At 27.2% G+C, this 13,333-nt stretch overlaps 1 protein-coding gene across 1 annotated transcript in view; it reads right to left on the minus strand.

Moving 5' to 3' along the window:
* Positions 1-918: 918 nt before the first annotated feature.
* The window catches only part of LOC135931867 (ras and EF-hand domain-containing protein homolog), a 28,540-nt gene continuing 16,125 nt past the window's right edge, over positions 919-13,333 (minus strand). Inside the window, exons 3-11 of the mRNA XM_065469172.1 lie at positions 12,927-13,178; positions 10,191-10,365; positions 5,294-5,524; positions 4,862-4,976; positions 4,736-4,817; positions 4,383-4,497; positions 4,216-4,329; positions 1,272-1,348; positions 919-1,060 (exon numbers count right to left, since the gene is read on the minus strand). Coding sequence (XP_065325244.1) covers positions 961-1,060; positions 1,272-1,348; positions 4,216-4,329; positions 4,383-4,497; positions 4,736-4,817; positions 4,862-4,976; positions 5,294-5,524; positions 10,191-10,365; positions 12,927-13,178 — 1,261 coding nt within the window. The 3' untranslated portion in view covers positions 919-960. The remainder of the gene's footprint in view (positions 1,061-1,271; positions 1,349-4,215; positions 4,330-4,382; positions 4,498-4,735; positions 4,818-4,861; positions 4,977-5,293; positions 5,525-10,190; positions 10,366-12,926; positions 13,179-13,333) is intronic.

Raw genomic sequence — 13,333 nt, forward strand, 5'->3', positions numbered from 1 at the left:
ATCACTATAAGCATAATCTTAAAGATAATTTTTTAAAAAAAATTCTAGCTCTTTCCATATTGAAAATAAGATAGATAATATTTTAAAAATGCGCTTCTGAAAAATAACAAAAAATGGACTTAGACCACTATAATCACACGATATATCAAAACTATAATAGAGATTGATGTCAATTTTATTATGTAGATATATTGATTTTACCTTTTTTTTATTAATAACAATTTTTGGCTATTAATTTGATATGAAAAAAATCATGGCCATTAATCTTCGGGCTCCCCTTAATATCTTTTATGATAATTCAATTAAAAAAATTGTCATGAAGTTGTTTCATTATTTGAATAAAGATATGCCTCTACTAGCTTTACTTGTTTCATTTTTATTAGAGACCTGCTGTGGTACCATTTGCACGGCTCAGGTTTTTTAAAATTATATTATATATTTTTGATTTTTATAGCTAATAATGGCGATTTCAAATATTTGGTTTTAAAATATACTACCCGGCCCGGATTTTTTTTAAATACCCGGGCTGGGCAAGGCCGTATTTTAATCAGGTCCAGCCCGACCCGGGTAATTTTGTCTCTGATTTTTGTATCCAAAACTACTAATAGATATACTTTTAGGCTCCTCATATTTTAATATACAGTTCAACTTTAGGAATCATGATTTAAAAATTTAAATAGGATGAACTTTGATTTGGCATAGGTTAAGTTAATTTTTATAAAAAACACCCTTAACCCTAACCAGCTAATTAGTAACTAAAATTTTTTTTTGATTTGGTTTAGGTTAAGTTAATTTATATAAAAAACACCCCTAACCCTAACCAGCTAATTAGTAATTTAAAAAAAATTTATTTTAAAATGATCAAATTGTCTTATTTAAATATTTATACACATTCATAATTAAAAATTAATCTATTTATTCTGTTGCTGACATGTCTCAAAATGATTAAAATAATATATTTTATTCACAACATTTTTTCACATGCATATCTTTATTGTTTCGTTTTAAATTATAGGTGGCAGATTTGAATAGTTCATTGTCTTCTCGTTCAATCATCATCCTTAAAATTAATTAGTTAATATATAATACCGATTATTATTGTGTCTTAATCAATCAACTTTATAGAGGGGATTCGAAAGATAAAAATTTAATTCTAACAAAATTTTAACTATAAATAGAGTTAAAATTTATAACTATAATCTATAATAATCAAGCGATGTCTCAAATAATTAAAATCAGATGAAAAATTATTTTTAAAATAATATAAAAACTTGATTAGGGATTTAAAAACATTTTCAACATTTTTCCCGGATTTTGCACTAGTTCTCCAAAATGTTGCATCGTTTTCCTTAAATATTTATTATTAATATGTATTTTGGAAATTAAATGATTGTATGTATATATTAGCGTCAATGTGGTTTTTCATTAATGTATTATTTTTTCAAATAAATCATTTTTCGAAAGTGTTCTATGATAAATAAAATGATTTTGCTAAAAATGTATTCCAACATCCTGTAGAATATTTACTTTCTGATTTTAGGAAATTTTGCCATAAAATTTTGCAGGGATGCGAACCCGGCAAAATTTTTGCCCGAGATCGGTTTGGGTTCGGTTTAAGCTTAAAAAGATAGGTGGGTTCGGTTCGGGTTCGGTTCAGGTAAATATTTTTTAACTCTGGTTTGGTTCCGGATTCAGCTCTGGTTTAAGAATTTTTGAATTGATAAAAAAAAATTCTATATTTAAATCATAATTAAAAAACTAGACATAAATTTGGTGTAAAAAATAATTTTTTATTTTATTTATAGGCAAAATATAGTTAAAAATACAAAGCATAGTCATGTATAGATTTTAAAAATTCTATTTAGACGTATTTCTTTAAATTAACAATATCCAATATAATAATTTTTACTTTGACTTGTTCACTTTCATTTTCTTTTAATTAATAATCTTTGAGAATAAGTTAAATTAAAATAAATGGCGTAAATGAATTTAGTTGTTTAAAATTTATTAACAATCCAATAGGAATCTTTGAGAATAAATTTAAAAATGGAGTAAATGAATTAAGTTATTTAAAATTTATTAACACTTCACTTAATTGGAAACTTGAAAATATTATAAAATGTCAAGTAAATTATTAATATTTGTATTTACAATTATACAAATATCTTATATTAATTTAAATAATATACTGCGGTTGAACCCGGATTCAAATAAAATTCCCGGGTTCGGTTCGGGGTTTTGAAAATTTTATAAACGGGGTTCAGGTTCGGGTTCAGATTTTTTCCCATAAACCCGGGTTTTCTTCTCCGGGTTCGGGTTCAGTTTGAACCCCTGAAATTTTGAACTTAATATTTGATAATTTTCCATAGATTTTTCAATAAATTATAAATGATTCAATAAAAATATTATAGTAAACTCATTAAAAATTAAACAAGATATTTATGATATGATCCAATACAAATATAAATAAGGTTGTTGTAGATAGAAATAGATAACTAGAAGAGAGATATAAGAGTCTCAATTGACATTGGGAAAAAATAGATATAAATAATAAAGAAAAGGGCTGTGCCGATATTAAATATTGGATCAGATCGGTACCGATATTCAGCGTTTTAAAAAATATGGAATCGAGCCGTTATCTGTAAAAAACGGACCCAATCCGATCTTTTTACTTTACTTTTTTTTATTTTATATATATATTTATTTTATTAATTTTTTTTAAATAAATTTTTTTTAAGCAATGCAAATGCACAACACCCCTTAAATTTTATTTATTTTTTTAAATTAGATTTATAGTATTTTAAAAGTTTTTTTATAAATATTGAAAGAAACACCCTAAGTTTTATTTATTTTAAAACTTTTAAATAATAATGCCAATTTTATTATTTATACTTTAAATAAAAGAATTTTATAAAATATGGCATCTGAATTATTGAAATATTTTACAAAAGACCAAGATAATTTTGCAAAATGCGTTATTGCGGAATTCTAATTTCACGGGAAGAAATAATGAAAAATTCATTTTACTACCAATATCCGTAAACTTTTTTTAATTATTGTAAGAATAGAAAAATTTAATTAAATGCATAATTCGATTTTTTGCATAAAAAAATATATTGATTTCTTGATTACATTTGGTTCAAAGTGAGGTGGTGAATATCGGATCGGTTTTGAACCAATATCGAAAACAATCGGATCGGATTGGTGTATAATATGTGAATCGGCACAGCCCTATTAAAAAATGTGAGGTCGGGAAAATGAGTACAAAATAAATTATCAGGTCGGAGCGGACTTTTCGTAACGGGCCTGGTCGAGTCTGACTTTTTGTTTTTACAGGCCGGGAAAGTACTAGGGAAATTTAAAAAATTTCCGTTATAGAAATAATAAAAATTTAACATAAAAGTTTATACTCACCATAGACGTTTACAACTTATATATATAACAAAAAAGTTTTACCAGAAAAACTATATAAGTTCTGTTCGCTCCATTTAGTGATTTAGAATAAAAGTCGGTTATGGTTCAGAAAATTATAAAGGTCCCTACAACTATAACAGTTTGATTCACTCCAGATCCCTGGTATATACTATATAAAGTAAATTTGATATAGGTTATCTTAAAAATTATCATGAAAAATAAATAGACAATGATTTGTTTTTTTATGGAACGTTTTTTCAAAGCGGTTTCTTAGGAATTTTACTAGCAATTTTTTATTATTTCCATACAAAAATAATTTGTGTAGAAATTTTTTGTAAAATATAAAATTTTAAATATAATGCTTCCGCTTACTCTTCAAGCGCCTAATCGTTTATATAAAAATAAAAATCATATTTTCATTAAAGATTAATGGTGCCTGAGAGAACTAACCATTAGTACAAAAATTAATTCGGCAAATTATCCTTTGTTTGGAAATAAAAAATTTTTTGGGAATATGGTTAGAAAATCGCTTTGAAATACTTTCTAACAAAAGTGTAACAATATTTCATTATTTTAACAAACTTAATGTTAATATATGAATATGATCATACGTTCTTCGCCTAGCTATTCAGAAAAGTTTTGATATTCTTATTGTTATATTTAATGGAAGGGAAAACTTATTTTTAATTATAATTTTATTACATGGATATTTCTTTAATATTTTCATTTAACTATTTAAAAATAAGGTATCTATTTTTGTTCAAAATTTATGTCTTGAATTCATTTCCACATAAGAATTACATTTGCAATATCCACTGCTAACGAATTCAAAGTGTAAATTGATTGATTGGACGGCGATATATCACATTTGTTTGAACATATGACGATAGATACATCTTTTTTATTTGCTGATTCCTTTAATAGTTAGTAATAGAACCGAATTTATTTTTATTCAAATACGATAATACTTTTATAGAAGTTAACCAATAACGTATGTTTATTAAGGATGATTCATTGCTACTATCATATACTAAAATTATTCCATCGGCTCTCCTAAAATAAGATTGAGTAAGACTACGAAATCTGGCAAAAGTAAATAAGATAATATATATGAAATAAAATTATTTTATGCAAAGTATACTATAATAATATTTTTTTTAAATCACAATGGCCTTTTCCCGATTTCATTATAAAAAGGAAAATAATGTCATAGAAATTTGGAATTAGAATTTTATATCAAAATTTAAATGAAAACCTTCATTTTGACTAGGCCTGTGGAAATAAAAAGGGGTATAATTTTCAACAATTTAACAAGCATAACCTTTCTTGTCCAACGGTGTCCCAAATTTTTAACGTAACTTTAAGTTTCTCAAACATTACACTTTTAGTCATACAATCAATTCCTTAATTTCGATAAAAATATTTCACTAATATAAAATTGAATTACCAAGCGTGGACTGAAGATCAGGTTCATATCTATTCTCGCAAAACTGAATTAGTATGGATGTTTTGCCTACCGATGCATCTCCAGCCAATATAACGTTAAAAATTCTGTCGGAAGCCTAAAATAAACGATATTTTGAATTTTAGATATATTAAAATTTGAATTATCATGGAATTATTGATTTTGATCTCTCCTTTTTTAAAAAAAATCAAATTTATATGATAAAAAAAAGATAATTTTTTTGCCCTACTATGTCTCAATTAAAAGACACATATAAAATTTAAGAAAATAAATGGCTAGGATAAATTTAAAGAAAATATATGAAAATGCAGCAATTAGCCTCTTAATGATTATAATTCCCCATACGTGAGATTTTTTAAAAATCTTAAATAAAATGACACATATACATTTAAATTAGGTCAAGGTTAAATTTACCGTATCCAATGAGGCTTCATTTAATGGAGAACACATCGATAAAGATAAATTACCGATTTCTCCATTTGGTGTTTGGGTTTCTTGGTGATTCCGAATATAAGATTTTGTATCAGATTTTTCAGGGTTTTTCCCCCCTATTTTATATTCATGTTCTAATTTTTTATATAAATTCGAATCTGAATAAAATTCTTTTTGAATTAGCAGGTGTTGGGGTCTAAGATATGATATTATCTATATTGTATTATATAAAATCGTGAATTATATGATAGTTCAAAAATTTAAATATTTTGTTAAGCAACATGATTTAACAATTATATCAAAATCAAGCGGACTAGAAATTTTTATGGGGTAGGGAGGTGGGGTTATTTTTTTGGAACAATACAAATTTATAAAAACTTATCATCATATAAAATTTATTTGAACCAATCATAAAATTAACAATTTTCGAACATCAAATAATTAAGAGCAATATAAAATTGTTAAAAAATATAGAATCATAATAAAATATAGAAGTTAACAATAAATGATTTAAAAGTTAAATAAAAATTTAATCGTATGCGCTGTTTTCTATTAGTGATTAGATTTCTTTGCATTTAAGTAGAGCTAGTCTATTCAAGAGATTTTCTGATGTTGTACTACTGAGATAGGTTTTTATTCTTCGTAATAAAGAAAGATCCTCTCATTTGTGCTTGTACAAATATATTTCCAAATTAAACAGTATTTTTAATATATATATATAGAAAAGACTCTAAAATATATTTTATAGAATATAAGGCTTTCATAACGTTTCTTGGAGGATTATTTACTAAAATTAATCATTCATAGATTTAAATTCTGAAATTAATTGGCCTTCGAATACATTTATATCCTTTGAATTAGATTGAGTTAAATATTATTTTATCCAGATTAAATATATTTGGTAGAAAAGGGAAAATATGGGTTTAGCATTTAAATTATTTATTGTTAATATATACTTTTTTATTTTAATGTCAAGATTAAATATATTTGGTCAAAATAGGAAAAGATGGGTTTAGCATTTAAAATATTTATTATTATTATATACTTTTTATATCCAATTTTATTTTCAATTCAAATATCAGGTATGTTGAGTACAATACAATTAATAAAATTGTTATATTTCTAAATCCCATAAATTTTAAGGTTAATTATGTAGACATTTTATGGATATCAAATTATCTTCAACTATATGCCTCCAATTAATTTTTTCTAAAACTTAATATTATATATCGATATACACTTCATTAGACTGCAATATTAAAAAAAATTAAATTTTTTCAAAAACTTACTATTACTTATTTCCATCTAATTGGATGTTATAAAAAATTTGGGGAATAATACGAGGAGCCCTCTATATGTTTGTGAACAAGCTGCTCGTTCTTGGGGCTGATTTTAATTTTAAATTGCTATATATCAATGTTAAATAAGTAAATACTAAATAAATAACTTTTCATCATATTGCTGTTAGTAGTATGAATAAATTGATAAGTTCGAAATTTTTTAGAGTTTCAAAAACCGAACTGATATTATTATTACCGTATTTTCATGTTAAAGGTACTATAAAATATACATAATTAAATAATTGATAACTTTTTGCCCATCGTATCTCATCTTCTATTGTTCTATTGAGAATATTTTCAATTCATTTATTTCACCAGAAGACCCCCCCCCCCCTCAATTAACATTTTAAATTATTTTAACCCTTTTTTAAATAATTTTTTAAAACCCTTTTTTACATTTTATATATTCATGGGGATTGAGGATGTTTCCATTTTTCATAAAAATGCTTTAAATATTAACAATAACCCTTATATTAAGATTAGCTCCTTGGGAAAGAGGCTACCAATGAAGCTGATGTAGTTCGATTTATATATGGCAAAAGCCTTTGTATGGGGTAAAAACCAAAGGGTTTATTTGTAAATTTACAAATGTATGATATAAATTCGAAGAAAGATGAAGCGATGCCACCGAATATGGCTAATGTAGATTAGATTTAGTTATTTGAGTTTCGATTGAAAGGGGCTAAGGAATCAATACAGGAATAGTCCTATATTAGGATTCCCCCCTTTTCCAAGGGATATGCGTAAGGCCATTTGGACTTTTTCCATCATTCGATAGAATTTAAGCAGATTTAAGGGCACGTTAAATAAGGGGCTTGTATTGTTAGTACTTGGACTACGTCCTTTGCAAGAATGGCAGTGCAGGCTGTGCAGGCTGTGCCTTGCCTTTAAATCGACGAGAGAATTACAACCAGAGCAAAGATGCCGTTGAGTAATTGAGCAGACAGATACCAATTTCATGTGTAAGCTCATTTTTAGTAAGTTGCGAAGGTGAATAGAAGGTTTAGCTTCTAGGAATTATCACAAGGTAGTTTAGTCTTAACAGTAAATTTTGTTAATAAGGAGCTTGAGATAAAAGTATTTACTGCTAAATCAGAAGGGGATCTGATGCCAAAACCGCCAAATTTTTTTAGGAGATAAGCTCCAACATAAAAATTTTTCGGTAAGCGTTCTGATTCCAGTTTTATAAGCTTTTAAAGAAGTAGATATTTAAAACAGGGGTAGTCCTATAGGAGCATAAGAATGCGCAATATATAAATTAAGTTTTTTAAAAGGAAAAAAAAACGATTTACTAGAGAAAAGTAAGAGTATATCATACAACTTGCACAGAGTTTCAAGAGTTTAACGAAGAAAGCTGTAAATAGCGTGTCTCTAACCGGAGATTTTAAATGTGTTAGTTAATCTTTCTTAATGATCTTTAAATTGTGGGTAATAGGTTCAGAATAGTTTAGTTTGATGAATTCCTATTTTCTCTGATTGAAAATGAGACCTGAAGAACAACTGATTTCCAGGATTATATCAATCGCTTGATTAACAACTTTAGATGACTGGTAATTATACTATTGTAGATGTACCAGACATCAAGGGAGTATGAGACATTGATTGCCTTGATCATTTATTGATTCCAAGACAAGCAATGATCCAAGAGAATCACTGTTGAATCCCTTTTATGGAAATTAAGAATCATATTGTAATGTGGAAAGATATTGAGAGCTGGAATGGAAAAATCTGTATGTCCAGGGAAAAGAGTTCTCAAGGAAAAGAAAGGAATTTCGAGGTAGAGTATTTAAAGCATTGGCGAAGTCGATCCTAATCAGGATTTCAAATATTTTAATGAATTTGGGTCAAGTGAACCGCGGCCTCATTCCTACTACTCCAACACCAAATTGAAACAAACTCAAAATGAGGGATGCATCGTGCCTTTTTCTTGAAAAAATAATTTTGTTAACAAGACGTCGAAAGTTTGATCCTACAGCTATTGACCTAATATATAATTATTGGGCTTTTATAAGGCAATGAGTCGCGCCAAAATGTATGTGGAGTAACGATGAAATGAGAGGGAGGACATTTATAACTTTTCCTGTGTGTAATCAGTCTCGCGAATGGAGAGGTCGAGGATCAATTAGAATGATAACGGAGTTAGGATATTTGGAACAAAGTTTAATTTAGGATCAGAGGATTCAGCAGGTGAATCATAGGTGGATGCTCACCTTTGTTATTTAAGTAATCAATACTTTGGAGATAGGTTTGGCCTTGATCTCAATGGGAGATGCTTTTCCTTTTGAAATAATTAGTAGATTGTAAAGACACCAAGAAGGTATGGATTGGTATTAAGAGCAGCATCTTTAATTTGTTGTGTTAGATTTTGTATAATGTTTTATCAGGCACCTTGAAAGTATTGAAGCCATAAAAAAAATCAGAGCCATTTCACAGTTAAAATTTTGCAAGATGGAGAAGATGCAATCAGAGAAACCTTTAGCCACACGAGAAATCGTGTTCCATTTGGGGTTTAAGTAAAAATATTATTGGCATGGGAGTATCAAAGAAGAGAAGGGTGTTAATGGGTCGATGTGAGATTAAATATTGTGATTATCAGTAAGGATATAGTTAATATTTAAAATTATATCAATATTTATCTACATATTGATCTATTAAATCCTGGATAGTGAATTCTTTAAGGCGATTTGGAAATTTTTGGAATGGTTTAAGAATTAAGATTTAATTAATGGTTTCTAAAATTGCTTCTCACTGGTAGAAAAATTATTTTTTTTACAGATTAGTCGTTCATTTTTGGGAACCAATATCACAATAAATAATATGTTTGTTATGGCCATAAACTTAGAAAATAATCATCAACTGTAAAATTTTTGCATTTTTTGCTAAAGATAGTAGGCCATATCATAAAGTTAGGATTATTTATTGTGGTCGTTAGCCTTATAGGATTATTAGTTTCAATATTAAATAATTGGTAGTGTTGAGTGAGGAATGTTAGCTATTGGTTGAACCAATCTATGAGAACCAGGGCACCTAGATGTGTTGGGCCATGAATTGCAGAACAGTTATTTCTATTTATGCAATATAACCGTCTATTTCATTTATTATAAAGTTCTATAACGTTCTTGGAACTATGCATACAGCAATTAATAAGATTGTAATCTGCAACTATATAAATAATTTTAATCTCTATTAGACCTTTAGAATTGAGTAATGCAGATATGGATAATTATGCTGATAAATTATTTATTTTATAAGGTGAATACTATTTATATTTATTTTAAAATTTCCCCCAAAGGTACCCAGAGTGGTGTAACTTAATGGTATAAAATTGAGATTTAAAAGAAAAGGATATTTTATTCGTATCTGCAATTAATGTGGAACTGTTGTTATTATTTTTTATTAATTTTCCAGAAGAGGGTAAAACTACCATAAAAATCAATATAAATTTTTTCTAGCTAGGGGACCTTGTTCTCCTCTCCAGATTTCCCTGGTGATTGGATATTTGCCTTATTTTTACACTGAAATACAAATATTTTATTTACCTCAGAACATTTAGGTTCTAATCCAGACATAGTAAATCGATTTCGTATCAATTGAAGATTACAATCTTTATCATTATGATCTCTGGCCCTAGGATTTTTTTTATGTTTCATATCATGGCTCGGATTGGAATTAACATCAATAATATCTTTTAACTTTTCGCATTCTTTCATTTTTCTAATGCCAAAATATTGTTTTAATAAATAGAAATTTGTTAATAAAAATATTTGAAACAATTATTAGTATCTTACCATTTTACTTTATATTACATTGCATTGGCGTACGCAGCGGGGGGGGGCAGGGGGACAACCCCCCCCCCCCCTCAAAGCCAAAAAATGCAGATGCCGGATAAATTTTTCAAAAATATTATTGTTTTGTATTTTATAATATTTAATCCATTCTCTTTCGTTTTAAATATATTTAATTACATTTATTTATCACATTCATTTACTAAGTTATTTTATCAATTAATTTCGATTTCAAGTTTTTCTTGGCGTAATATTTGTCTATTTTCTAGTCACATAATAATTATGGACATAAGAAATTTTTTAAACATACTGATGATGATGAAAATCCTAGTCATCTTACAAAAAAGCAAAAAAGTACAAATAATTTTATAACATTTCATAATTAGCCTAGAAGTAAAACATAAGCTTCTTAAAAAGGTAATAAAGATACCTAAGATTAATATTTTATTTAATAATAGATTTATATTCTACCCCTCAAATTTCAAACAAACTTTATGTGCTAATTGAAAGTTAAAATTTCAAAACAGCTATTTTACTAGATGATTGTGGCTAGAATTCTCTACCGAGACAATGGAGCTTATTGCAAGTTATGAGTCCTGTTAGTTAAGTCAACAAGTACAAAGATGCTGGATAAATCTTTGACAATAAAACAAATTATCACAAACGCGGTAAACCCATTATTTCTTCAAATTAATTGTGGGGATATGATTCCCATTTTATCACATATTGACAAAAATAGGATTAAAATAGCAAAAGAAAATAGAGATCAAGCTAACTATTGAGGCTATACTATATTGATTGCAGGGCCCGTTATTACATGGTCATTGGATTCAGGAAGCTTGAATTTCTAATAATTATAATGAAGGTAATTTTCGTGGTCTTGTAAAATTTCAAGCATTAGGAGATTCTGTAAACAGAATTATTTCTGAAACTCCTTGTACAACAAGGAGAAAGACATTGCAAAAAGCTTGTCCAACGAGATGGAGTCTTTGCCATCAAAACAGCTTCTATAGAGTTAGAAGAGTTGATTATTATGCTCTTACTGAAAAATCACACCTGAAGGAGATATATCCTCAGAAGCAAGCATATCATTGGTTTCAATACTTACTTTTTTTCTCATTAGAATATATATTATGTATTTTTAATAACATAACATTGACTTGATTAAAATGATGAGAATAGCGGAGAGCATATTATTAGAACTCAGGGAAATTAGGGCTAATGTTATTGAAGAATTTCATATTTTATATGTTATTTTTGAGTCAAAAGCAGAGCTATATGAGATTAACATTTGCTCCCTCGGCTTGCATCGAGGCAAGCTTATCGTCCTAACATTAATATAGGGTCAGTAGAAGAGTATTATAAAATAAATGTCTTTATCCCTCTCTTAGATACATTTATAACCCAAATAGAACGGGTTTTAATTCATCAGGCAGCACTTAGTAGTCTGCAGATATTACTTCCACAAAAGCCTTACCAACCTTTTTCAGATAGTAATAGAAAAAAAATAAAATATTTATCAGATTTATGAAGATGTTAAAGTATCTTATGATGCCTTATTAGCTGAATGCCAACTATAGTATATAAAAGATTAACTATGGTTGATATAGTCCCAAAAAATGCTATGGATGCTTTGCATCATTTCAAACATCTTTAAGATTATTTTCCCAATGTATAATAAATTATATATATTAGCAACACTTCACATTAGTACTGCAACTAATGAGAGAACATTCCCTTCTTTAAGAAGAATAAAAACATACCTAAAGGAGTGCAACTTCTGACAATATATTGAATGGTTTGGCCCTTTTGAATATTCGTAGGCATTTGAGGCCAAGCACAGATGAGATAATTGAACAATAAACCCAATCTCAATGAAGATTGGATTTTACATATAAATTTATAATATGCTTCTTAATTATTTTATGTGCGAATTAATATTTTAATTATATTTTTTCATGAATACTTTTTAAGTTATTACATACAAAATACAATTATTCCTAAGAAACTTGTGTAATAATTTATATTTCCAACATTTAAATTTATACTTTATATATAAATTTTAAAGGCTTAAATTTAAATTTCTATTTTGGGTCATTTATTTTATAGTGATTTCTGATTTATATGCTGGTTATATTTATTTATAATTCACATTTATATTATAGTTTTTCATATGCCGCCGGTTATATCCGTTTAATATTTTTTTAATTCACATTTATTTTATAGTTTTCTATATGCCGGTTTATATATTTATTTTTTATAATTCACATTAATTTAAAATTCTGTATTAGAAATTGTTATTAGTCCTAAAAAAATTTATGCTTTATATTTTTAAATAACAATGATTTTATTTAAAAAAATTTTAATCCCCCCCCCCCCCCCCACCAAATTCCTGCGTACGCGCATGTTACATTGTTATAAATAGAAACTAAGAAAATATTTTTTAAAAAACTTCCTTAATTAAGAGTATGCTATAAAAAAATTTTGTACTCATTATACAAAGTCGTAAATTTATTCAATTCTTGTTTTTTTTTTCTATAATCTGTTAATATATTATAAAAGATTTCTTCAAATAAGTGTTTGGCTTCGGAATTTATGGACGGAAGAGATAAGATAGAATTTGATCTTGATCGCAAGTTATCTGCCGAATGTGATGTATCTGAGTTAATTGCCTGAGAGGGATCATTTGTGAATAATTCTGGGTTAGAGACTATTTCGTATAATCGATAAATTTCACTCTCGCTATAGTTAAAAAGGGGATTAAATTTATATATTTCAAACTAATAATAGAATACAAAATATTTTATCTTTATTTGGATTAATAACAAATTCTACTATTTTTTTGGGAAAGAGATGGGGGATGGGAGAGTGTATAGGGGATAATTAATTAGCTTAAA

This window comes from Gordionus sp. m RMFG-2023, chromosome 1 (assembly GCF_954871325.1).
Source record: "Gordionus sp. m RMFG-2023 chromosome 1, tfGorSpeb1-WG-v2, whole genome shotgun sequence".
Taxonomy (NCBI): Eukaryota; Metazoa; Nematomorpha; class Gordioida; order Chordodea; family Parachordodidae; genus Gordionus; species Gordionus sp. m RMFG-2023.